This window comes from Mirounga angustirostris, unplaced genomic scaffold, assembly GCF_029215605.1.
Source record: "Mirounga angustirostris isolate CCGP_5_RB_7025 unplaced genomic scaffold, mMirAng1.0.hap1 SCAF_10, whole genome shotgun sequence".
In the NCBI taxonomy this organism is placed as follows: Eukaryota; Metazoa; Chordata; class Mammalia; order Carnivora; family Phocidae; genus Mirounga; species Mirounga angustirostris.
In genome coordinates this window covers 114,936,687-114,963,722 of record NW_026991718.1, presented here as the reverse complement: position 1 = coordinate 114,963,722, position 27,036 = coordinate 114,936,687, and the positions used below count along the sequence as shown (strand labels likewise).

Sequence of the window (27,036 nt, the reverse complement as noted above, 5' to 3'; positions counted from 1 at the left end):
CGGATTCCCGGAACAACCGGCAGAGGCTCCCAGGATGAGCGGGTGGCGGTGGCTGCTGCTGCGGCGGCGGCGCTGACAGGACACGAGCTCTATGCCTTTCCGGCTGCTGGTCCCGCTCGGCCTCCTGTGTGCGCTGCTGCCCCTGCACCATGGTGCGCCAGGCCCGGATGGCACCGCGCCCGACCCCGCTCACTACAGGTGAAGGGGGTCAGGGTCCTGGCGCTTCCATAGTTGGGGAAGGGAGAGCGCAGACCCGGTCCCTTTCCTTTCCCTAAGTCCCAGGAGCCCCCACCCTGACCTGCTCGGACCCCGCCACTGGGCTCAGGCGGTAATTCCCACTTTCCGCCCTATTTGTCCTTTCCCCTGCCTTATTTCTTGTACCCCGCACCAGGGAGCGAGTCAAGGCCATGTTCTACCACGCCTACGACAGCTACCTGGAGAATGCCTTTCCCTACGACGAGCTGCGACCTCTCACCTGTGACGGGCACGACACCTGGGGCAGGTAGTGCGAGTGGAGGAGCAGGGGGGCGGCTTGGGTGTGGCAGTCCGGCCCTAGGCGGGCGGGTCTCCTGGGGCTGGTGGCTTCACGGCCTCCTCACCAGTTCCGGAAAAGCTCCTAGCGAGGGTGAGGCCGCGTTCCCTCCAATTCAGGGCAGCGCCGCCAGGATCCACCCAGCCTCCTGGAGAGTTGGATCCCACCGTGGAAAAAGCCTGGGTTAGCCTGGTGGACTGGACCTCTGGGCTCCAACCACGACAGTAGCAGGCACCAGCAGTGGGGACTTGGACACATGGACAAATCTCTGGAGTCCTAGGCTATCGAGAAAGGGCTCCAAGAAGTCAGAAGACCCAGGCCCTCATTTTATAATTGGGCAAACAGGCCCAGGAGGGGGTGTAACTCTTCCAAACTTGAAACCTCAGAGCATTTGTTGTTAGTAACTGAAACACACTCACATTACTGACTGCTGCTTGAGATTTCAGCGCAAAATGTCACCTCAGCATCATCTCCCTTAACCACCCACCCCCTACAGGTCACTCTCGCAAATCGCCCTATTTATTTATTTATTTAGTAGCACTTCTCGCTCTCTGATACTACCATTTTCACTTGTCTGCGAGTTTGTCTTTCTCACTTCCACTAGAATAAAAATTCATGAGATGGAATTCTCTGTCTTGTTTCTTGCTGAGTGAGTGAAGAATCATTGCATTTAGCTGAGGCTGACATCGATTAAACACTGTGCTGAGCATTTTACTTGTGTCTTCTCATTTAATTCTCTTAACACCCCTAGGAGTTAAGTGCTGTTTTCTCCACTTAACAAATTAGTATGCTAAGAATGGGAGAAGTTAACTCAACAAAATTTGTGCTGGTTTTCTTTTGTTAGCTGAAAAAAAAAAAAAAGAGAAGTAAGCAAATGGCAAATTCGAGCAGTACAAAATCATATACAGTAAAGTAAGTCTCTCCCATACCCTACAACTCCAACCACTGTTGACTTTCTTGTGTATCCTCCCCAAAATATTCTGTTTATACCATCATATAAGTATGTGTATGTGTATCTTTTTAAATCAGCTTTGTAAAGGCATAACTTACATATAATAAAATGAACCCATTTAAAACATATAATAGCCACTATCACAGCCAAGATAGAGTACATTTCTGTCATGCTAAAACGTCCCCTTGTGCCCCTTTATAGTTGATCCCTCCACCACCACTGGCCCAAACACCTGCTAATCTGCTTTCTGTCTATACGTCTCCTTTTGAAAATGCAGATAGAAGCATACCTCACTGCCTATCCTATTCCTTGTCTTTTTCATTTAACTATATAATTTGAATATTTTAACATTAGCCCATAGAACTCTTGATAACAATCTTTTTTGACAACTTCATAGTTTTGCACTGTTTAAATGTACTGCAATTTAGATAATCGCTCTTCAACTGTGTGTATGTTTGGGTTACTTCTAACTTTTTGCTATTCTACACAATACTGCCATGAGCATTCTCAAACATACAGCTCTGTACACATTGAGATAAATTCCTAGATGTGGAAAAGCCTGTGCCCTTAGCTACAATCTTACACTGCCTCCCTATGGCAGAGAAGAATGCCGGTCCATATAGATGATACGGTTAACCACAGTTGAGCAATATCAGCCCATCCTCCCAGGTGCATTAAATGGGTTAGAGCTTCTTGGCAATTTTCAGTCTGGCTTCTCTGTTGTGACTGGAAGTGAGATAGGAGAGGCATTGCTGTGCCTCACTTATTATTTTTTGGGGTCTCTGATCTGGGGCAGCCTTACTATCTTGTGTTTGATTTTCTTACTAAGCAGTTGGGATTTCTGTCCTTTTACAGTTTTTCTCTGACGCTAATTGATGCCCTGGACACTTTGCTGGTAAGTGTCTTGACAATTGCTTTTCCTCACCACCGTTGTGTAACCAAGATCCTTCCTCTTTTGGCAGCTTGACTGTGGGTGAAAAACAAATTCTTTACTTAGGCCTTTTATTTTTATCTCCGGATTCTGAACCATCAGGTTCTGGTTGCCCAGCTAGGTAGAGGAAAAGGATGAATTCCAAACGTATTCAGGGTCATTTATTCAGCATACGTTTATAGAGGACCTGTTATGAACACAGCACTGGGATAGGCCTATATAACTGTGGGTGATATGGAGACTTTGAGACCCTCTTTGTTTTCAGAGGCTTGCATTCTAACTGGACATGTTCGTGATAAAAAAAATATTAGCAGTAACTAGTTCGTGTGTTATGTGTAGGGCTTGTGCTAAGCACTTTATATGTGTTATCTTGTTTAATCCTTCCAACAACCCCATGAGGTACATACCTTTACTCCTTCTTAGTCTGGGGAAATCTGATGCTTAGAAAGGTAAAATGGTTGGCCAGGGTCCACAGCTGTGAAATGGCAGGGCTAGGACTTGAGCTTAACTCTGTATGACTCCCAAGTCTTTTTTTTTTTTTTTTGAAGATTTTATTTATTTGAGGGAGAGAGAGAGCACGAGCAGGGGGAAGGGGTAGAGGGAGAGGGAGAAGCAGATTCCCTGCTGAGCAGGGAGCCCGATGCAGGACTCAGTCCCAAGACCCTGGTGTCATGACCTGAGCCAAAGGCAGACACTTAACCGACTGAGCCACCCAGGTGACCCTGTATCATGCCAAGTCTTAATTGTCCTCCTTAAAAAGGCCACAGGAGAAGATATAATTAACAACTTTCTCCCTACTTCACGATTTCTGGTTGTCTGTCACGTCTTCTCATTTTTATATATTAATAGCATTTACATGATTGTGATCACCTTGCAGATATAATTTCCCCTTTTTTCCCTTAATGTTAATTTGTATGTACTTGTCCACTCATCAAATATTTATTGGGGGCCCCCTGTATGCCAAGCACAGTGCTAAGTTCTGGAGTTATAGTGGTAAGTTTAAATAGATATGGTCCCTGCTTTCCTGGAATTATGACTTTTGTGAGGGAGACAAAGAACCAAAGAATAATCCTAAGGACATAGAATTACAAATTGAGGTGAGTGCTCCGAAGGAAGAGAACATGGTTCTGTGAGTGGTCATGTAACAAAGGAAGCGGACCTAGATTGAGGAGGTCAGGGAGGATTTCCCTAAGGCAGTGAAGTGATACTTCAAGTTGGGATCTGAAGGAGAAGCCAGTGTTGACTAGGGAAGTGGGGGAGGACAGAGTGTTCCAGGCAAGGGCCTCACAGCAGGAGAGAGTGTGGCAGACGCAGGGAATTGAAGGAGGGCCAGTATTTCTGGGATGTGGAGAAGGAAATACAGAAAGCAAAGTTGAGCTGGAGGCCTCACTGGGGACCAGGATGATGGAAGCCCTTGTTCACTATGGTAAGGATTTTGATTTCTAATTTGAGAGCAATGGAAAGCCACTGAAACATTTTAAGTAGAGGGCAGGAAATGCTGAGATTTCTGTTTTGAGAAGATCACTAACTGCAGTGTGGAAAGAGATTCATGTCACCATTCAGTAAGCATTTGTTGAGAATTGCTCCATGGGCTATGCTTGGCACCCTGGAGGAAGGCAGGGATGAATGAGGCTCCTTCCCAGGCAAAGATTCTCTTAATATGGAAAGAAACAGATGCTGTAAGAATTGTGTGGATAAAGTTAATGGAGTCTTTTAAAGGATGAAGAGGTTCATTTTAGCTGAAGGAATCAGAGGCTTCCTTCCTAGAGAAGTGACATTCAGACAATCAGAGCCAGGTTGGATTTGGAAATGGGAAGACACGTGATGGAGAGATTCTGGCAGAGGGCAGAGCATGTCTCAAGCCAAAAAACTGGGGCAAAGTGGGTACAGTTTTTCTGAAGTAGATGAGGCTAGGTTAGATGAAGACGAACAATGAGAAACATGGTCAGAAAGGTAGGTGGAGGGGCACCTGGGTGGCTCAGTCGGTTAAGTGTCTGCCTTTGGCTCAGGTCATGATCTCAGGGTCCTGATATCGAGCCCCGCATCAGGCTGCCTGCTCCATGGACCGTCTGCTTCTCCCTCTCTCTCTGCTGCTCCCCCTGCTCGTGCTCTCTCTCTCAAATAAATAAATAAGATCTTAAAAAAAAAAAAAAGTTGAGTCCACATCATTGAATGCCTTGAATGCTGAGTAGTCAGAATTGTTCTGGTTCCAAGTGACAGAGACCCAGTTCAAACTGATAGAGACAAGACGGGAATTTACTGAGTCAGATAACTAAAAAGTCCAGGTAAAGCCTGGCCTCAGACTCAGCTGGATCCAGGCATACGAACAGTGTCTTCAGGAGTGTCCATCTCTCAGCTCTGCCTCCTTTGTTGGCTGTGTTCTCGGGCTCTCCTTATGCTGGCAGAGTAGCCAAGAGTAGCTCCAGACTTCCCACTCAGTGTGTATGGGAAGAATCAGCCCTTTTGCCTTAATTCCAGGAACTGAGTCTCATTGATCTGGCTTGGGCCGCACACTTATTCCTGAACCAGTCACTGGCCAAGGGGTACAGTACAGTGGTCCAGATCAAGTGCCCATTCTTACAGCTGAGGGGATGGGGTCAGCCTCTCCCAAACTGCAGGAGTGGCTGTGGAAGAAGAGTGATTCCTCAAGAGAGAATTAGGGTACTACTATCAGAATAAAAAGTATTAGAATCACATTTGGCTGACGGTTTAAATGAAGAGGGTTTAATTTTCTCAAGTGAAAGGAAGTCTGGAGGTAATTTCTAGCATGGGGTTGGCTGTTCAACTGTGCCATCAGAGACCAGGCTCTTTGTATGTTTCCATTCTACCATCATTAGTGTACTGGCTTTCATTTTCATGCTTAGTACCTCAAGGTCTAAAATGGCTGCCACAGCTCCAGAAATCAAGTCTGCTCTCAAGGCAGGAAGAAGAGTAAACAGCATGCCAGCAGTGTCTGTCTTTTTATTAGGAAAACAGAAGCTTTCCCTTTCTCAAGGCTTAGGTAACACAGTCACCTCTAGCAGCAAAGGAGGTAGAGAAAGCAAGTATCTGGATTTCCAGCCTCTATAGAGGGAGGCTACCAGGGTAAAAGAGATTGGAAATCAGTGTTGGACCAACCAACCTGAAGTGTTTTCCACGAGGATGAAGGTGACCAGAGAAGTTTGAAAACAACAGATACCCACTGCAAATGTCAAACGAGGATTTCCTAATGCGGTCTATAGTCTATATTGTTTCCATTAAGTGGGTACATAGTGACTTGAATTTGTACCTAAGAATTTACTTAACCAGTCTCTTGGTGTTGGGTGATTTCTAGATCTCAGTGTTTCCTTCTCCTGTCACCAGTCCTAGAACAGAAACTGGAGGTCTTAAGTTGAATAAGCGAGAACCACACCAGCATAGGATCCCAGACTCTTGATCCAACATCTTCAGTGCCTTAAAGCCTGAGGGAGCCTCACTGTCAAGTCTCTCTTCCCTTCCAGATTTTGGGGAATGTCTCGGAATTCCAAAGAGTGGTTGAAGTGCTCCAGGACAACATAGATTTTGATATTGATGTGAATGCCTCCGTCTTTGAAACCAACATCCGAGGTGAGGGCTGCCTTCTACGGCCTTTGGAAGAAAAGAGATTGTGGAGTTTTGCCTCTGTGTAAACCAAGAGGTGGTAAATAGGATCATAAGTGTCAACCCTGCCAGGGCACTCGGCCCAAACCAGTGACTGACAAAGATCGTTCCCCCCAGAGGGTGGGGTGTGGAGGTCTTAGGATCCCCCATCAGTTTCAGACATGAGCAGGGGACAGAGAAAAGACTGGAAAGAAATGTGCCAGAACGACTCCTCTATTAACATATATTTGGCGCTAGGCTTACAGCCAGCCATGAACAAGAAGGATGTGACCCTTGCCTTCTTGGAGCTTATTGTCTAAGAAGTGCTATCCAATAGAACTTTCTATGATGATGGAAATATTCTGTATCTGTGTTGTCCAATGATGTATCCACTAGTCACACATGGCTTTTGAACATTTGAAATGTGTCTATTGCAACTGAGGAATGGAATTTTTAGTTTCATCTAATTTTAACAAATTTAAATTTAGTGACATACGGGGGCACTTGGGTGGCACAGTTGGTTAAGTGTCCAACTCTTGGATTCTGCTCAGGTCATGATCTCAGGGTCGTGAGATGAGCCCTGCGTCGGGCTCCACACTCAGCGTGGTCTGCTTAAGACACTCTCTTCCTCTGCCCCTCCCCGCCCCAAATAAATAAATCTTAAAAAAAAAAATAGTGGCATGTGGTTCATGATTATCGCATTACACAGTGCAAGTCTAGGGCGTTAGTTTCCAAAGCTGGCTGTCCATCAGAACCACTTGGGACCTTTAAAAAAGCTGAATGTTTAGGTTCCACTCTAAACCTAATGAATTGGGATTTCTGGGTTGGGTCCTAGTAACAATATTATTATCAGGTTTCCAGTGATTCTTATGAAGCTAGTACAACCCTTATTTTCAGTGAACCCCTAGACCACCAGTGGCTTAACAAACTGTCACTTCTGGAGGCCAAGTTATATTTTTCCCCCTTATTTTGTATGTGTTTTGCAATTAAACTTGTATTGCAGGTATATGATAACATTTTTAGGAAGATTATGGAGCAGAGGGACAGCATGATACAAAATCCTGGTTTAGGGATCAGACCTGAGTTCGAGGCCATGTTCACTGCTTGCTGTGTTCCACAGCTTCTGAGTCCAATTTATCGTCTGTGAGTTAAGATTCCCTTACACCTTTGTTGCTGATATGAATATAATTACACCAGCTTTCTTTTGGTTGGTGGGGTTCATTGACCAGGATCTTTTTCTACTCTTTCACTTTCCATCTTTCCGTATTTTTATGATCAGATATAGATCTTTTATAAATTACATATTTTGTTTGTTTATCCATTCTGACAATCTTTTCTTTTAACTGAAGCATTTAATCCATTTACGTTTACGTTTACTCTAATTACTTAGGTATTTGCACTCGTTTCTGTGGTATTATTTTGTGCTATTTGTCCCATCTTCTCTATGTTCTTTTTCACTCTCCTTTTTTTGTGTGCCTTCTTCAGATTGATATTTTTTCCCCCTTATTCCATGTTCCTTTTACTAATGTAGAAACTATGCTCAGTATCTTGCTTTTTAAATAGTTTTCCTGGAAAATTTAACAAACGTAACAAAAGTCTAGAGTTAATGACAATCTTTATTCTCCTGAATAATACAAAACCTGGCTCTGAGACTATTCTGACCTGTATGCTATAGTTATGTATTTTAGTTTTTTTGTTTTAAGCCCTCCATACATTATTGCTCTTCTATACAGTTGAGGTTCTGGATTTACTCATATATTTACCACTTCTCTGACCATCTTTCCTTCCTGTGTCTCAGACTTTACATCTGTGATCCCTTTCGTTCTATCTGAAGCAACTCCTTTAGAAAGTCCTCTAGTGCAGGTGTGTTCTTGGCAGATTTTCTCAGCTTTTGTTTATATGAAATGTCTTTATCTCCCTGCCTTTGTTGGGTCTTTGAGGGATAATTTTGCAGAATGTATGGTTCTAAGTTGATGGGATTTTCTCGTAGCACACTGAAGAAATCTTTCCATTGTCTTCTCATTTCATTGCCACTGTTAAGAGGTAATCTGTCAGTCTAATTGTTATTATTTTGCAGATGATCGGTTTTATTTATCCTGGCTTCCCCCTCCTTTTAAAAGCGTTTTGTTATGGAAGTTTTCAAAAATATATAAAAATAGAGAAAATAATGTAATGAAATAGATGTACCCAACATCCAATTTCAATAATCATTGTTACATGGACTCTGCTCTTAAGAGCTTTATTTTCCTTTGGTGTTCTGAGGTTTACTGTGATGTGCATAAATGTGGATTTCTTTTTATTATCTTGCTTGGGATTCCTGGATCTGAGAATCAGTGTTATTCACTAGTTTTCAAAAGTTCATAACTATTTTCTCTTCAAGTATTGCCTCTCCCCCATTTCCTCCCTCTTCTCTTTTTAGAACTCTACCCAGAGAGATGTTACACCTTCTTATTGTATCCTCCAAATCTCTTTGGTATATTTTAAAAACAATTTTGTCTCTTTATTGTTGCATTTTGGGTAATTTTTTGGAATCTGTCTTCTAGTCCACTGAAGAGAGCTTCAGATATGTCTTATTTGCTATTAAACCTATCTATGTAATTTTTAATTCCAATTATTATATTTTTCACTTTTAGAAATTCCATTTGGTTCTTTTGTAAATAAGCTTGGTCATTTTTATAATTTCTTGCTACTTACTTGCCTATTCCAAACCTTTCTTTTATTTCTTTAAACATTTCCACATAATTATTTTGTATTCTGTGTCTGATAATTCCAACATTTGATGTATTGGTAAGTCTTATTCTCTTGTCATTTCTGCTGGTTTGTACTCCCAATGCCTTGTTTCTTTGTATGTTTTGTGATTTATTTAGATTTTAATGTACACTCATTCCCTAGACTTTATCTCTGGGCTTCTTTGAGGCCTAGATTGAAGGTGGGTTCTTCCAGGTAGAGTTTTTGTTTACTTCTGCCATTTGGCTGGAGGTACTGTTTCCCAAAAACTGCTTTATGCCAAAGGTTTGAGTATTCCTAGACTACTCAGTTAGTGTGAATTCAAGCTGTAAAACTTAGTGAGTACCAGCCTGAAGTTACTAATTTTTAGGGAGGCTTTTTTCCCCCCACCCCCTTCCCTTTACTTGGTATCAAGATCTAAGGCATTTCCTTACTGTATGCTAGGGGAGGTGTATAGGGTTTATTTTTAACCCATCCTTATACAGACTATATAATTCTTTCAGATCCCAACTTTATGGAGGTATCTTTTATCAGACTTTCCACTTTGGGTAGGTTCTGCCTTTGTTTCTTATTCCCCCTCTGACAGGAAAAGGGGAAACTGAAGCTCAAGGTCACCATTTTTTTTTCAATGAGAGGGCCATTCAGGATATCTATTTAGCCATATTTCCAGATACAGAACATTTATGTCGTTCCATAAGTCCTAAATATTATATCATAAATCCAAATAGATGAATTAATACAATGAAAGTAGTAACTACTCTGCCTCCCCCCGCCCCCGTCCCACCCCACCCTGCCCAGGTCTCGGAGGGGATTGGGAGACAGAGTGACCAAGTGGAATGAGCACAGGCTTTGGAGTCAGACAGACCTGGCCCTACCACTTGCTAGATCGGTGACCCAGGGCAAGTCATTTTACCTCTCTGACCCTCAGTATCTTCACTTGAAGAGGGGACAATAGTACCTAGTGCTTGGTATACAACAGGGACTAAAAACAAGTGATAGCTATTGTTTTGGGGACCTACCAAGAGAAAAAAAACTTTGTAAACTTAACAGTGTACCAGTATGTGGGACTAAGGGATTCTTTCACTAGGTGGCTCTAGCCCCTTCCCAGCAGCCACCCAACAGAGCATGCAGGGTTAATTTACACAAGGGTAAGACTGGTCTTTGGGACTCTGACGCTTGTGTTTTGTACTCTCTGTAGTGGTAGGAGGACTTCTGTCTGCTCACCTGCTGTCAAAGAAGGCTGGGGTGGAAGTGGAGGCCGGCTGGCCCTGCTCTGGGCCTCTCCTGAGGATGGCTGAGGAGGCGGCCCGAAAACTCCTCCCAGGTAAGACCCCCACTGACGTGGGGCAGAAAGGAAGTCCAGGAGGTCCTGCTTCTCTTGCTGGAGACCAGAGTGGCAATGCTGAGTTACTTACCGCTGTTTCTCACCCGAACACTTGCTATTTCTGCCTCTGGGCACCCACCATGGAAATCAGGAGAGTCCTGGGCATTTCCAGGGCTTGCTGGGACCCTGGCCCAGGATGGGTGAGCTGACCTCCTTACTGTTTGCAGGGTGGCACTGAAGGCCAGCCTGGTGGGTGGAAGGCTCTTGCTCTTATTTGAGAGAGCCCTTTCGCCCCCTCCCTGGCCCACACACTGCTGGGATAAAGGGGTTCCAGAGAAGAACCTCGATCTGTGTGTTAGGAGCCCCTGATTCTGGTCTAGCCAATGTCTTGACGAAGCCACTCTTCTCTCCTTGGTTCAGTTTCCCCATCTATCAAAAGGGAATCATAATTCCCACTTGCCTGCCACACTGGCTTTTTGAGAGGCATAAAATGAGGTCAGAAAGAAGAAAGTGCTTGGAGAACCTCAGACACCACTGAAACGCAAGGGACTTGTTTTGTAGCTAAGCTGTGTCCAGTGCTGCGGGCCAAGCCTCAGTGTATTTGTCTGGTGGGGCAGTAGCTGAGCTCGGCTGCATCAGCTGGACACTGTGTTCTCTTCAGGGTGTGGTGGGGACTCTGGGGCTGTTCACACCCAAACACATCACTCTAGGCTTTCATCAACCTCTCAGCCACCACAGTTCTCCCTTTCTGGAGAAGAGTGGAGGAAAGTGAGTGAGCTGGGTTCAGATCCACTCAGGGCTCACAGCCCCATAGCCTGCGTGTCCCCTTACAAACATCATATCCTGTGTGATTCATCCATGTAGCACACTGCTTCGTTGCTCCCTTTTTTTTTTTTTTTTTTGGTCATTAAGAATCATTTTGTATTGAGAAATATACATATTGGAAAGTACATATTGGAGCAAGCCCCCATGGAATTGCCATTCAGGTGAAGAAATAGGATTTTGTCACTCCCCCTCTTTTGGACACTGCCTGACTTTTCTGAAATGCTTCTGTGAGCCCTGTGGTTGTGACTTGCGTTCTCCTCGCTTGCCACTTGCACCTGCCACACAGCAAGTTTGCCACTTACAGTCAAGTGGCTGGGCCTTGTGGTTCTTGGAAGTTTGATAACTTTGTTCATAACTTTGGTGACGCACGGGCTGCTCTGGGGTTATTTGACCTTTTGGCCTAGAGAGGAAATCTCTGCCTCTGGCTGTTTGTCTAGCTCCTCGCCTTGAGTTGGAAGGCACCAGGGTGGGAGGAGCAGAGCGTAACAGAGTGGGCGCATGGCAGGCATTCCCATCCCAGCTCTGTTTGGCTCTCTTTATATGACCTCTGAGTCACTTCCTTACAGACATGACTTTTCCTACCTATAAATTGAGGGTTGGACCACATTAGTAGTTTAGCGATTTATATCCTTTAAAAAAAAATGATAATAGTTTAGCCCCTAAACTATTTAAAGCAAGGATCTCAAACTGCCTCCTGTGGGACTGCTCCAGGTCTGCAGATAGGTTTCATTTGGTCGTAATTGTGTTTGGAAAAGCATATGAGAGGAATCGGACGAAGGTGGTCAAAGATACAAACTTCCAGTTATCCATAAGTACTGGAGCTGTGATGTACAATGTGATGACCGTAGCTAACACTGCCATGTGATAGGTTTGAAAGTTGCTAAGAGAGTAGATCCTAAAAGCTCTCATCACAAGGGAAAAAACCAAATGTTTTCTTTTTGTATCTATACGAGCTGATGGATGTTAACTTACTGTGTTCATCATCTCACCATATAGGTTAAGTCAGGTCTTTATGCTATACGTCAATTATATCTCAATAAACTCAAAAACGGAGAAGCGTATGAATGGCTTCTCATGGGGCATGCTCTTCAGGGTGCCACAAGCCCCCTCCACTTCCTCCAGCTTAAACCCTACGTGCTTCCCACTACGTTACTTGCCTGGCCTCTGAAGGCATCGTGTAACATACTTAAAAGTGAAGCTGCTCCAGCCCAAGTGGGCATATATGGGCGTGGCAGCCTGGAGCACAGCCCGCTGCTTGCCTCCTCATCATGGGCAAGAGCCCAAGGGTCCCATTGATCAATGCTTGACAGCATCTGGATTAGGTGGCCACCAAGGGCCTGTATTCGTGACAACTATCCCTCTCTGGCTCCATCTGTAGCAGATCACCCAGGAGATAGAGAGGGAAGTGCTGGTTGAGTGTTGAACCATCCCTATGTCCCCACTCCTGTCTGGGATCATTATTTTGTGATTATTTAGCATTTCAGACCCCCACTGGCATGCCGTATGGGACAGTGAACCTGCTTCATGGTGTGAACCCGGGAGAAACCCCTGTCACCTGTACGGCAGGCATCGGGACCTTCATTGTGGAATTTGCCACCCTGAGCAGCCTCACTGGTGACCCCGTGTTTGAAGATGTGGCCAGAGTGGCCCTCGTGCGCCTCTGGGAGAGCCGGTCGGATATTGGGCTGGTAGGTCGGCTGCTACCCTTTCTGTGTGAGCCAAGTCGGCTACCGTAGCCCCTGCTTGTAAGACTCGTGGCTCCGAGCAGTAAGTTGCAGCCCTGCCAAGGGACACTTAGGGTGACCTCAGCAGTGGCCCAGGACTTAGCATCAGGACACTGAAAGTTAACCAAGCCTCCAGTGCAAGTTTCAGCCCAGCGGAAGAGAGCACGAGACAGCACATCCTCTGGCAGGGAGAGGGGGCTTTGTTGAGTTTGATTCCTTGAACTTCTCTGATTTCTAGGAAGTGGGCCATATGCTTCTTGCCCTTGACTCACATGGCGACCTTAGATCACCAGCCCATCTGGCCCTCATTTTTACTGTCTGTTTGTGTTTGTTAAACTGGGTTTCTTAGAACACCAGTGCTGAGAGATGTTGAATGGTTAGCACTGATGATCCTTGAGAAAACACAGTTTTGAACTGCGTGGGTCCACTTATACACAGATTTTTTACAATGCAATACCGTAAACATATTTTCTCTTCTATATGATCTTCTTAGTAACACTTTCTTTTCTCAAGCTTACTTTATTGTAAGAATACAGTACATAATACATATAACATGTGTTAATTGACTGTTTATGTTATCAGTAAAGCTTCCACTCAAGAGCAGGCTATTAGTAATTAGGTTTTGGGACAGTCAAAAGTTATATACAGATTTTTGACTGTGTGGGGCTAGGCACCCCAACCCCTCCATTGTTCAAGGGTCAACTGTAGTGTCTTTTTTTGGAGAATCATAATGAACATGAATAGGTTAAAGGTTATGAAATCCTCTGGTAAATAAATCTGTTTAACTTTGCTTAACTCAACATTTTCCAAACTTATTTGACCCTAGAGCTTCCCTTTCTTCTCCAATACCTATTAACCTTTGAGCCAGATGATCTCTAAGGTTGGTTTCAGCTCTTAAATCAGATAGTCCAGTGAAACTAACAGTAATTGAGCCAAAGCTATCCAGGAAATAGCACTAGGTTTGGTCAGAATTGGTCTTGGCCTTGCTACATCGAAACTTTGTGACCCTGGACAAGTCACTCAACCTCTCTGATCCTCAGTTACTGGAGCAGTAAAGTTGATGTATTAATAGTTCCTTTGGTGAGTCATTATGACTTGGAAAGATTGAGTTGTCTGAAAGTGATTCAAGCAGGGACACATTTTATGCAAGTCTGGTTCTAAGCTTGAAAAGTGAAACTTGTATGAGGAATCCTTGAAAATCCCTTAAGAAGATGCCACTCTGGAGACCTATAGTAACTCCCTGTCCAACACAAGCAGGTTTTTCTCCAGCACTGGAACCGCAGTGGACTCCATATCCTCTCAGCCCTTACCATCTCTCTGTGCACACTGGCCTGTCTTTCGACTGTATCTCTTTCCCTACTTTCTGTGGTGCCCGGAGCCTGCTCTGCTTGCCTTTAGCTGGAAGTTCCGGGACTTAATGCTACCTGGAGCAGTTCTCAAAATCAGTGACAGATACTGATAGGAGTTTGTGGCCTCCCAGCCCCACACCCTGATAGCCTGCATGTCTCCCAAGGGTACTGGGGTGTCTGCCTTGCATCTGACTGGCCAGTCAGGGGTATGGGGAGATCCTTGTTTGGTCTTGAGCCCTCCCTTGGGACTCTGTGTGTGTGTGTGTGTGTGTGTGTGTGTGTGTCTGTCTGTCTCTTTCTCTCCTCCCAGGTTGGCAACCATATCGATGTGCTCACTGGAAAGTGGGTGGCGCAGGACTCAGGCATCGGGGCTGGCGTGGACTCCTACTTTGAGTACCTGGTGAAAGGAGCCATTTTGCTTCAGGATAAGAAACTCATGGCCATGTTCCTAGGTAAAAAGGGCGGGGTAAGGAGGCTTTTGCCATGATTTCTCCCATTTACATGTGGTTTATTTATAAACTTTCAGTTGCTCCCAAGTGCCTACAGACTTAGTTCTGAGTGCCTGAGTCTGTATTCAGAGCCAGCATAGACTTACCACTGCCTCCTCGGTGCCCATTGGGACCTCTTTAGGCCTTCCTGCAAGAGCCACGTGAACTATGCTGCGTTCTCTGTGTGTAGCCCTGGGTTTCTTATTTCCTGGCCATTGCACATGTGTTCCCTTTGCCTAGAATACCTTTTTTCCTGTCCTCATGTGTCCAAATCTTATTCACCCTTTAAGGCCCAGCTGAAATGTCACCTTGCCCACAAAGTAGCTTGATCCCTCCTTAGGATTTAGGGCCTTCAGCACCTTTTGTGCAGTCAGCTGTCATCCACAGTTAACAGCTCTTCCTACCAAGTGCAGTGTCTATGCCTTATTCATCTGTATATTTCCCACAGTGCTTTGCATGAGGTAGGTAGTTGATTAATGCCTGTTGAATAAAAGCGTTTTACCCTCTAGGCCCTTGGACACTAATAATAATGAAATTGAGGAATTGTTGGGCACCTAATAATAACTATTATTATAGCTACCACTTATTTATTCAGCAGATACTTAGTGAGTACCATTGATGGGTCAAGTACCACACCAAGCACCAAACATGGACTATTTCATTTCATCCTTACAGCACTATTTGAGATTGTCTTATTTATTTGCCTGTGTATTTGGTACTTCATTTAGATAATAATTTATTGTGCATATTTATTATGCACTATCCTAGTGTTGAGGATTCCACAATGAACAAAACAAAGTCCTGCCCTTCATGGATTTACAGTCTAGGGAGAGGTATAAATTCAAGTTCCCACTAGAATGTAAGTTCCCCAGGCCTGCATTTTTGTCTTGTTTGCCACCCTGTAGGTACTCGTACCTAGTAGATGTGCAGTGAATATTGTTGAGTGAATGAATGACTGAACAATCCCATGAGGTGTATACAGATTACTCTCCCCACTTTAGAGATAATGAGACTGAGCCTTAAGAAGGAAAACCTTACCCAAGATTGTAGCTAGCAAGTGGTAAGGCTGGAGCTGGAAGTTGAGTCTGGAAGTTTAGCTCCAGAACCCATGCTCCTTCCTCTGTGCCTTGTTGCTTCCTAGTCTGCTTTGACCATCATATGGTCTTCCGAAAGTGTAAGTCCATGCTTCTGTGGTCAAGACCTGCCTTTCGACTCCATAATCACTGATGTGTCTTATTGCATCTCCTTTGCAGAATATAACAAAGCCATTCGGAATTACACCCGCTTCGATGACTGGTACCTGTGGGTGCAGATGTACAAGGGGACTGTGTCCATGCCAGTCTTCCAGTCCCTAGAGGCCTATTGGCCTGGTCTTCAGGTAGGAATGATCGGAGGGGTGGACATTTTTTTCTGGGACCGACAAAACAGGCTCATTCTGATGTATAAGTCAAATAAAGTATTTCAGTTGCTTGAGTGCTTGGGCTGGAGACAGAACAGAGACCTAGAGTGAATTAGACTTAAGATTCTGCCAAGCTGAATTTTCCAAAGGGAGCTTTAAGGTGTCAGGAACTGAGCTTCCAGTTTGCTGTGAAATGTGATACCACTTAAAGTAGAAGGTGTCTTTCCAGGCTGGGTGGTAACAGCCATTGGCAACAACTGTTTCTCCACTGGACATTTCTGTCAAATCTCCTCAATCTTGACAGCGGGTCTGAGAAAGGGTGTGAAAGCAGCTGGGGCTGCCCTGCGTGCCATCATTATTGTTTTCCATTGCATGATCTGATGGAGTCACAGCTGGGAGGGCCGGATCCTGGAGCCCATCTAACCAGCCCCCTATGTATACCACAATATTTTTATAAGCTAGTTTCTTTTTTTATTTTAAGAAAAGGTAATAACGTGTAGATGGTAGTAAATTTTAAAAGCACACCAAGGAATACAGTGAAAGGTAAATCTCGAGCTCCCACCCTCAAACCCCTCCCCAGTCCAGCTCCTATTACCAGTTTACTGTATACCTTTCTAGAAATCCATATGCATAAACACATGCATATTTATATCTACCTTTTTTTCTTTACATAGATAGGAATATATCATGTACTTTTTCACTGAATATGTCTTGGAGATCATTCTTTATTGATACATATAGGTCAGTTTTACTTTTTTTTTTTTTTAAGATTTTATTTATTTGAGAGAGAGAGAGAGCATGAGCAGAAGGGAGGGGCAGAGGGAGAAGCAGACTCCCCAGTGAGCAAGGAGCCCAATGCGGGCCCCATCCCAGGACTCTGGTATCATGACCTGAGCGAAAGGCAGACGCTTAACTGACTGAGCCACCCAGGCACCCCTCAGTTTTAGTTTTTAACAGATGCATATTTTCCATTCAATTGACATACTGCAATTCGTGTACTAGTCCCCCATTGTGCACTTTTAGCCAGCCTTCTTCTTTTACAGATGGGGAACAGGCTCAGAGAAAACTTGTTGACAATATTAAATATAGGTCCAGCTCTTTCTAAGATACTCATGTTTTTTGCTTGAGTGCCCACCAAAAGAATTTTGAAGAACTATGGCGTCCCCTGTGTGTTTTTAATCTTATGAGTTTAAATAGTCGTATACCATCCCTTTTTCTCCTTGAACTCATATTTTTCATTCTCCTCCCCCAACAGGATTTTATCCTATTTGTTCTATTTTATGCTAGATAAATTTTACTGATACCCTCTTATGTCTTTGTAATAAAATTTCGGTATACATAGAAATTTAAAATACTTTAAAATTTCCTGTGACCATAGGCTCTGAGTATTAAATTTGTTTTCTTCTTGACTTGGTTATCATTAGTATGTAAATGAGTAAAGCAACATTAATAGCTTACAGTTTTCGATAAATAATTATAAAACATAAAGGCAATTTAATCAGAAATACATGTCTTAATGAGATTTCAGGGGCTTTTTTATTTTTAAGTAATTTGCGTATTTGTGTGTGAATAATTCATATTGCTAAAATGGGACATGGTTATGTATCAAAAGTTTTATTCCTCTTTTCATTTTTTTTTTTTTTAAAGATTTTATTTATTTATTTATGAGAGAGAGAGAGCATATGAGAGGGGGGAGGGTCAGAGGGAGAAGCAGACTCCCTGCCGAGCAGGGAGCCCGATGCGGGACTCGATCCAGGGACTCCAGGATCATGACCTGAGCCGAAGGCAGTCGCTTAACCAACTGAGCCACCCAGGCGCCCTCTTTTCATTTTTTTAGATGTAAGTGCTGAGGAGTCTCATGCACATAAATAAGTAGATAGGAGTGGAAAGAGTTTGATTATTGCAATGTCATTCAGTTCTTTTCTTTTTGAGCGTGGCCGGGGGGGGCGGGGTGCACGGAGGGAGAGAGAGTCTTAAGCAGGCTCCACGCCCAGTGCAGAGCCTTCAGGGCTCCATCTCACGACCCTGAGATCATGACCTGAGCCTAAATCAAGAGTTGGATGCTTAACCGACTGAGCCACCCAGGTGCCCATCATTCAGTTCTTTGCAGTCATTGATTTAATAGATTGAACCATATAAAATTGCCAGTATTCCACTGTTTGACCTACACAAATGGCAATGTTATATGGTTCATTCTTTATATGATGAAAATAATCATATGATCTGTCATCAAAAAACATTTTTAATGATCCCTCCGCTGACAACTTGACCAGTTCCTCCTCTAGTTTTTTGAAGGCAGAGTATTGGAACCATCTGATATGCAAAAGAATTGTTACACAGTGATTAGAGTCATTCCATTTTTTCAACACCTACACCAGTATTTTAAACTTAACCTAGTTTGGTGCTCAGGAAGTCTTTATTCCCCAGGACAGTGTTCCACAGGAAGGTTAGAGATTGCTGGTAGGTACACCTTGCAGAAGGTAAAATGGCAGAAGGCTAACTGTGAAGGAAAAAGTGATAATAGATAGCCTGCCTTTGTGTTAACAAGCGTCTTTTCAGGCAGATCCATTTTAGGAAAGTAGAGGATCTGGAAATCTGTTGTGTTAAAACTATTTGTGACTACATTCCTCTTGGGAAACCTTGTATAACCTAGCCATGTTACTGATCACACCCTTTGACCCTGCGAAATTCCATTTCTGTGCATGTTCCCCAAGAAAATAATTCAAGAGGGAAAGATGCATCATGTATACAGATATTCCTAGCAGCAAAGTTCATGACAAAGAAAACCTAGAAATGATCAAAATGCCCACTAATGGGGGAACAAATGAATGATATTTTAATGGAATGGATCATTTTACAACTTTAAAAAATTAATATGTAAACTCCTGTGTTACATGAAGAGATAGTGAACAAGAATCAAGAAAATGTGAAGAATGAAACATACTGTTGGACTGTAGTGAGAAATTAGGAGTGATAATTAAATTTTTAAAAAAATGTCTCTTGAGTAGATTTAACAATAACAAAATACACACAAAGGCATTATATTATGTGTAAACTGATTACAACTCTAGAATTTTGGTTTTATATGTTAAGGAATAGAAGACAAAAATGTAAACGACTGCTACTGTAAGATTAAGAAGGTGATTACCTTTTTATTCCTGTACGCTTTAAAAAAATATTTCTATAACTCTGAATAGAATATAAATTGGAAAGGTAGATATCAAAACTATGTTATCTGTGTGGTGAGGTTAAAGGTGACTTTTTTTATACTTTTATTTTTCAAATTTCCTAAAATAAAAATTAAGAAAATAAAAGAGGGTGTGATAAGGAAAGAAAGAGTTTCATCTCCGTTGGTGTGGTATTTTTTCCTGGCTTGACCAGGGATCATGGGTTCGTTCTCTGTGAGATTCTAAAAAACACTAATAACTAACATTTATTGAACATCTAGTCAGGGCCTTGTAGTGTGTGTGACTGGCACATGGAGGTGATAAATATTTATAAGAGAATGATTTATGTGCCAGGCACTTTACACAGAATTATCACAACACACGGAGGTAAATTTTGCTTTATAGATGAAGAAAGGAGGCTTAGATATGTTCAATTTGTTCATTCATTTATTCAACGAATATTTGAATGCCTGCTGTGTTCCAGGCGCTGCCCTTGTTCAGTTTATAGAGTGTGAGACACAAAATAAAAAATAAAGTGGACAAATGCATGAAATAGTAAATCTCAATGAAGGAAACAAAATGAGAGGCTGAGAGAGAATGTTGGATGGGGACCTAAACTTGAGGGAAGAAGGCCTGTCAGAGATGTGATAGTAAAGCTGTATTTCAAGAATCCGACGTGGGGGATGATGTTCCAGACGGCGGAAATATCATGTGTGAAGGTCCTGAGACAGGAAAGAGTTGGGTGTTTATCAGAAACAAAGAAAAGCAGGATGGCCACAGTCCAGGGGAGGGAAAGATCAGTCAGTGGAGGTCAGAAGCTCCCAGGTCGTGCAGAGCCTTGAGGGCCGTGGGCAGGTGTCTGGACTTTATGCCGGGCCCCTGGGAAGCCCTGAGGTCCGGTGTCTGTAGGAAGGCAGTTACTGTGGCTGTGTGGGGAGAGTGCACTGGAGAGGGGCATGAGGACAAGTGGTGGGGGCAGTGAGAGGACTGTGGAAGTGATCCCAGGGGGAGATGCTGGTGACCAGACCAGGTGGCGGCACTGGAGATACAGAGACAAATCGTGATGGTTTAGAAATGGAATTAACAGGAGTTGCTGATGGAATGGATGTGGGGGTGGGGGGAAGGGAGGAGTCAAGGATGACCATCATTTGTTAAGTGCCATTTACTAAGAAGGGAGAGGTGACAGTAGGGAGGCAACTTTGTGGGAAAGCGAGGGAACCAAGAACTTTGGGAAATGTTAAGTTTGTCCTATCCACGAGGCATCCAAAGGAGATGTCAAAAATGTCAGATGTCAAAAAGCTGTTTCCCTGCAAGCTTATATTATTATTAATAGCTACTTAGCAACAGCTAGTAAAACTACAAATGGGTATACTTTCAGGCCCAGCAATCCTGATTCTGGACATTTGTCTTACAAGTAAACTTTGCATATGTTTGAGGTGCATATGTACAAGGTTATTTACTACACTATTGGTTGTTCTAGCAAATAGCAAAACATTGGAACCAATCCAGCTGGCTGTTAATAGAGAACTAGTAAAATCATGGTCCAAGCAGTGGAATACTATGCAACTGTGTAAACAGGAGGAGAGAGCTTTTTATGTACTTACATGAAAAATCAAGATCTGTTGTTAAATGGATCAAAGAAAGTACAGAACTGTATATTTAATAAGTGATTTTTATGTGGGGGAAAATAATATACTCTCACACATATTTATGTTTATAAACTACTACAAATTCATCTGCGGTATGGGTAGGAATGAGACTTAGTAAGATCAACCTTTTTCTTATTCTTAAAATTTTGAAACAGATAGCTGACTTAGCTATTTAAAAACTGTAGTGGCCAGGGCGCCTGGGTGGCTCAGTTGGTTAAGCGACTGCCTTCGGCTCAGGTCATGATCCTGGAGTCCCTGGATCGAGTCCCGCCTCGGGCTCCCTGCCTTCTGCCTCTGACCCTCCCCCCTCTCATGTGCTCTCTCTTTCTCATTCTCTCTGTCTCAAATAAATAAATAAAATATTTAAAAAAAAAAACTGTAGTGGCCAGCATTGACTGAGCAGGGACTTTGAATACAACCTCTGTCCCTCACAGTAACTTAGAGGCTTTGTGTTTTGCATCAGAGAGATGAGGCTCAGAGAAGGTAAGTGTCTGGCCCAGGGCCAAACAATGAATAAATGGCTGACTCGGTTTGATCGCAGGCTTTTGTGGCTCTAAAGCCTTTGCTGTTTCTTCCCCGAGGTTGTGTGTGAGGTTTGGTACATGGAGTTTTTTTGTATATGGGTTTTTATGCCTGGTGGCTGCCCGTTTGACAACCACTTCTCTCCTGCAGAGCCTCATTGGGGACATTGACAATGCCATGAGGACCTTCCTCAACTACTATACTGTATGGAAGCAGTTTGGGGGGCTCCCAGAATTCTACAACATTCCGCAGGGATACACAGTGGAGAAGCGAGAGGGCTACCCTCTTCGGCCAGGTAAGCAGGATCTCTGGCCCATCACAACCCGCAGGCTCTGGTTCTCTGAACCCCAAGCCCTCACGTTTCTATGAGGCTCCATGTCTCACAAGTGCTCACAGCTAATTTTTCCCCATCTGATGGAAGTGGCTCTGGGTGGTTTTCCTGGTAGGAATTGTTTACCCATATATTTTCTGATAAGGAAACTGAAGCTTAGGGGTTTGAGCTGGCTTTCCCAAGACTAAGTGTACGATGTAGGACTGGAACCCAGGCCTCTTAACTAAATTTTAGGCTCCTTCAAACTCGGGCAAGTGAGTGCAAAGGGAAGAGCCAGGTTGACTCCTTTTGAGTTCTTGCCATCAGGATTTCAGAAGCGTAGACAAACTTCTAAGTCACTGGGTCAGGGGAGTTATGCCTCTATAATATGGAATGTTAGAACTCTGGAATGGACCTTAGGAATGAATCATCCGGTCTTGTCCACCTCCCCATTTGCAGCTCAGAAATCAAGGCGTGGAGAAGGAAGGTATTACACACTCGATAACTGTCTTAGAGTTCCTTTCCAGCTCTGATTCTCTGATTCACTGCAGGAAAGTTAAACACTGCAAGGAGGAGAAGGGGAAGGGGGCCAGAGGAAGGAAGCTTAGTCAGCACACATAGTCATTCCCCACCCCAAAATGGGTTACATTTCCATTGTTAGGCTCTTCCCACCTTCCCACCTGAATGCCTTTGAGCTGTGGGACAGGCCTTCTGGTGACTTCTGCCCATTCTGCCCTCCTCTACCCCATTTCCTTCCTCCTCTAGCTCAAGAGATTGTCGTGGGAGTTGTGGAGGGGACAGAAGAGGGAGTAAAACAGCAACAGCAAGTTAGTCACTTTGATTCCTCGAGGCTGCTCTTGGTATTTCTCATGTATTTATTCTCACAGCTTTTTCTTTTCTCTTCTTTTCCTTTCCTTTCCTGTCCTGTCTTGTCCTTTTTTTTTTTAAGAGAAAACTCTCAGAAGGTGTCATACCCAGTGTTACCAATAGATAAAATGAAGACAGTTTGGGACTAAACGTAGGACGTAGGCTTGTGCATTCTCAGGGTTAGAAGGAGCCTGAGAGCCTTCTAATTGAGATCCCCTGTCATTGTACAAGTGGTTATCTGGTCTTCGTTCAGTTAACACCAGTGACAGGGAGCTCATTATTTCCAGAGGCACCCTGTTCATTTGCAGGGTAGGCTGGCCGGACGGCATCAGTGGAAAGTAAGGCAGCATAGCCAGGAATCCAGTAATGCCTTAGTCCGGTCACCCTTCCTGCCCCAAAACAATAGCGAATGGGAGATAAGGTACTGCTCTTTCATTAGATTGACCAGTGTCTTTACACTCTGGTACGTGCCTCTGATTGGCAGTATTGAAGCACAGAACCTGGCCTAAAGGTCTCTGAGGGCCTTTACCTCCCCCTAAGTCCAATCTAAGCCTTGGGCTGTCACCCTGTTCAGGCAGTTGGCCAATATACAAGAAATTAAAGCAATGACAGCCGATGTAGACCCATGTATGGGGAAGAGAAAACAAGATGGCTGGGCCCGGGGTGCACTGAGCCAGCCAGCTGCTAGCAGCAGGACAAGAGGCTTCCCCGAAGCACTATCTTTTCTTTGAACTCACACAGTGTGTTCTCTTACTAGTAAATGTGCCCCCACCTATGCCTTAGAATACGAGCAATCAGATTAGCAATTGTCTAGAGACCTGTGGGGTAAAGGGAGGGAGAGGTGGGGGAGAACTGGGAGACAGGCAGAGATCTTTTTTCGAAAGTAAGAAATAGAGTTTGCAGTAATAAATCAAAAGGGGAGAAAAGTACTGATCAAGGGCCAGGAGGAAACAGGGCAGGAGATCAGGAGGAGAGGTTGGTCTAGGGAGGGGAGGGTTCTCTCCTCTCTGAGAAGAGACGGGTGAAGAAATAGAAAAGTCTGTTAAGCTGTACCCTCCTCCACTGGGGCCACCCTGGAAGTCAAATCTTTCTATTCCATACTAGCTCTTCAGATATTTGAAAGCAGTAAACACATCTTCCTGGGTTTTCTTTTCTCCAGAATAAACTTTCTCATTGGGATCAACTCCTATTGCCTAATATTCATCTGAAAATGGGGCGCATGTCTGAATGTCAAATTCCAGTTGGGTTTGTAGAGTCAGACGAGACTATTACTTTGTTCTGGGGCCAGTGAACTGGTGGCTATTTCTTTGTTAGATTGAAGATTGGCTCTTGAATATCTTAACCTTCATCTTTTTTTTTTTTTTTTAATCTTATTTATTTGACAGAGAGAGACACAGCGAGAGAGGGAACACAAGCAGGGGAAGCGGGGGAGGGAGAAGCAGGCTTCCCGCTGAGCAGGGAGCCCGATGCGGGGCTCGATCCCAGGACCCTGGGATCATGACCTGAGCCAAAGGCAGATGCTTAACGACTGAGGCACCCAGGCGCCCCTTAACCTTCATCTTTTTTGTCCATCCCATCTCAGAAAGGGCCTCACGCTCAAGTCATTGAGTTTTAGTTTTAGGGTCAGGTTAGGCTATGAGTGACAGAAAATGAGTAGTAGCTTAATTAAGGTAGACATTTATTTTTCTCTCACTTCTGGCCTTATGTGTCTCTCTGTGGTGTCAGGGACCTTAACCTCACACCTGGCTACTGGAAGAGTTGTCAGTCTAAGCAGTTGTGAGCTCTAGTTAAGGATTCTGTTACTAAGGGAAGAAGGAGGGGACAAATACTGGGAGACAGGGAGTAGCCTTTGCCACCTCCCCCTCCCAGAACCTAGCTGCCTTTCTCTCCCTTGGGATGGGAGTTTGTGGTCAGTTTTAATGCTGATCTCCACTAAGCTTCAGGCTTTGAGTATATTGACTGTGGAAATTCAGCACTGTGTGAGCTATCCTGTATTCCTCCTGGTTGGGGCCCTGTGGACAAGGTGTGGAGGGGAGGAATCTCTCACTGCCTGAAATGGGCCCTGAGCCTTCCCAGCTCAGCCCCTGGATGAGAAGGGTCTGCCTTGGACTTCACAGAACTCATTGAGAGTGCAATGTACCTCTACCGTGCCACGGGGGATCCCACCCTCTTAGAACTCGGAAGAGATGCTGTGGAATCTATCGAAAAAATCAGCAAGGTGGAGTGTGGATTTGCAACAGTAAGTGTTTTCATGGGCCCAAGAGTTGAGAAGTGTCTCCCCCTGCTGCTAAGGAGCCTCTGGAATATTAACACTGAAGGGACCTTAGAGAGATGTACATACACCTTTATTTTACAAGGGTATATTTTGTGAAAAGTTTTGTGGAAAGTCCTGTAAGGTGGATTCTAGAAGGGAAACAGAGTCCCATAGCCTTATATTCAAACCTGGGGGTCCTTAATGAAATAGTCCTAGTAGTTTCACTACTAGGTGTTTACTGAATGTCTTTTATGCACCAGGCACTATGCTAGACCGAGGGTTCTAGCAATGAACAAAGACCAAGCCCCTGAGCTGACATTTTAGTAGGAAAAACAACAAACATGCATCTGGGAGACAGAAAGAAGGCCAGTGTGGCTGGAATGGAGTGAGCAAGGAGGGAAGGGGAGAAGAGAGAAGTCCCAGAGGGAGGCAGGGGCCAGATCGTGTAGGGCTGGGGAGAGTTTACATTTTGTTCTGCTTAAAATGAGAAGCCTTTGTAGGACTGACAGCAGAGCAGTGACATGATCTGACTTGTATTTTAGAAAGATCACTCTGGCTTCCCCAGTGAAAAGGAATTGAAAGGGTCAAGGTTAAGAGCCATGTCACATCCTTAGAGGACCCAAGCAGGCAAGCTATAAATAAACTATCATTACAGACATGTAAAAACCAGATGTGTAAGAAAATTGTCTGGAAGAAAATTCACCAAAAAGTATACAGAGGGTTTTTAGGGTATGGGATTAAAAACAGACCAAAAAAAAGCCTTCTTTTTCAAAATTTTGTAATGTGGTTGTATTCTACAAGTAGAATATATATTTTTTAAAAAGACCTATGTATGTAGAGGGAAAATAAAGCAGTGATATGTTTTAGTGTCTAATGTGTTGTATTTTGTGAAAAGCCAAAGTGGATAAGTCCACTGGGGACTTCTTAAGAACATTTGACTTATTTCCATGAAAATGAAAGCCCTCTGGAGGTCTTCCAAGGCAAATGATGGGAATAGGCATCAGACTCCTTGGCCTTTGACAAATAATAATTCTTGGTACATAAGTCCATATTTTAGTCACATTTTTTTGTGAAAAATAGTTGTCCACTGAGAATTAGTTTTAAGAAAATGTATCTCTAATTCTGAGACGTGAATATAAATGTAGGAAGTAAACTTACTCATCCATGGCTGTAACCTTAGTATGAATTTTTCTTCATAAAGACTTCTAATTAGTTATTACAGTAGCAAAAACTTGGTAACCAACTTCATGCCCATCAAAGGGGATTAGCTAAGTAAATGACGCTACATTTTTACAGTGTCAGTAAAGGGGATGACTCGATCTGTGTATGGTCACAACAAAGGTAGGATAAAGGGGATAGGAACTGTCCTGTCACCTGGAGAGGTCAGGGAAGACCCTGTGATGAGAGGGTATCTGAGCAGAGAGCTGAAGGCAGTGAGGGAGTGAGCTGTCTGAAGGACAGCGTGCTCCAGGCTGAAAGAACAAGCAATGCGGAGCTCCTGGGGCAGGAGTGCGCGCTCTTGCCAACTGAACAGAAAGCCCAATGGCTGGACCGGCAAGAACAAGGGAGAGCCTCAGAGGGGTCAGGGAGAGAGCAGGGGACAGACCTGGAGGACCTGTGAGGCCTTATCATGATAAGGACTTTGGTTTGAGAGTCTACATGAAGTGGAATGTCAGCAGGGTTTTCACTGGAGGAGTGACAGCTAAGCCTTACCCTCTACCTCTGCTTGAGGGTTGCAACACCTGGGGTTGGCACTCAGCTGCTCAGTGGCAGAGCAGGAATTCCTGATGTGGGCCCCCGGCCCCCTCTGCTACCCCATGACGCTGGGTCTGACTCGCTTCCCTCTTCCTCGTGGCAGATCAAAGATCTGCGAGACCACAAGCTGGACAACCGCATGGAGTCTTTCTTCCTGGCTGAGACCGTGAAATACCTCTACCTTCTGTTCGACCCGGCCAACTTCATCCACAACAATGGCTCCACCTTCGACGCGGTGATAACCCCCTATGGGGAATGCATCCTGGGGGCCGGGGGTTACATCTTCAACACAGAAGCGCACCCCATCGACCCCGCCGCCCTGCATTGTTGCCGGAGGCTGAAGGAAGAGCAGTGGGAAGTGGAAGACTTGATGAGGGAATTCTACTCCCTCAAACGGAACAGGTCGAGATTTCAGAAAAAAACGATGAGCTCGGGGCCGTGGCAACCGCCAACAGGACCAGGCACGTTCTCCTCACCCGAAAACCAAGACCAGGCGAGGGAGAAGAAGCCTGCCAAGCAGAAAATCCCACTGCTCAGCTGCCCGAGTCAGCCCTTTACCTCCAAGTTGGCATTACTGGGACAGGTTTTCCTGGACTCCTCATAACCACTGGGTGATTTTTTTTCTTTTGTGTTTGAATTATGATAATAAACCTGCTTTTGACAA

At 44.1% G+C, this 27,036-nt stretch overlaps 1 protein-coding gene across 3 annotated transcripts; it reads left to right on the top strand.

Annotated features, from left to right (window-relative positions):
* Positions 1–27,036, top strand: EDEM2 (ER degradation enhancing alpha-mannosidase like protein 2). 3 transcript variants are annotated; one of them, XM_045885662.2, is made up of 12 exons: positions 4–198; positions 392–502; positions 2,340–2,379; positions 5,895–6,000; positions 9,243–9,287; positions 9,938–10,063; positions 12,365–12,576; positions 14,272–14,413; positions 15,703–15,827; positions 21,337–21,481; positions 24,481–24,602; positions 26,476–27,036. In XM_045885662.2, the coding sequence occupies exons 1-12, from the start codon at positions 92–94 to the stop codon at positions 26,974–26,976; spliced, it is 1,782 nt and encodes a 593-aa protein (XP_045741618.1). In that variant the 5' UTR covers positions 4–91; the 3' UTR covers positions 26,977–27,036. The 3 variants fall into 3 exon arrangements, with proteins under 3 accessions (XP_064429136.1, XP_045741618.1, XP_045741619.1); XM_064573066.1 differs by lacking the exons at positions 24,481–24,602; positions 26,476–27,036 and adding an exon at positions 22,262–23,203 and having other exon boundaries at positions 1–198; XM_045885663.3 differs by lacking the exon at positions 9,243–9,287 and having other exon boundaries at positions 5–198.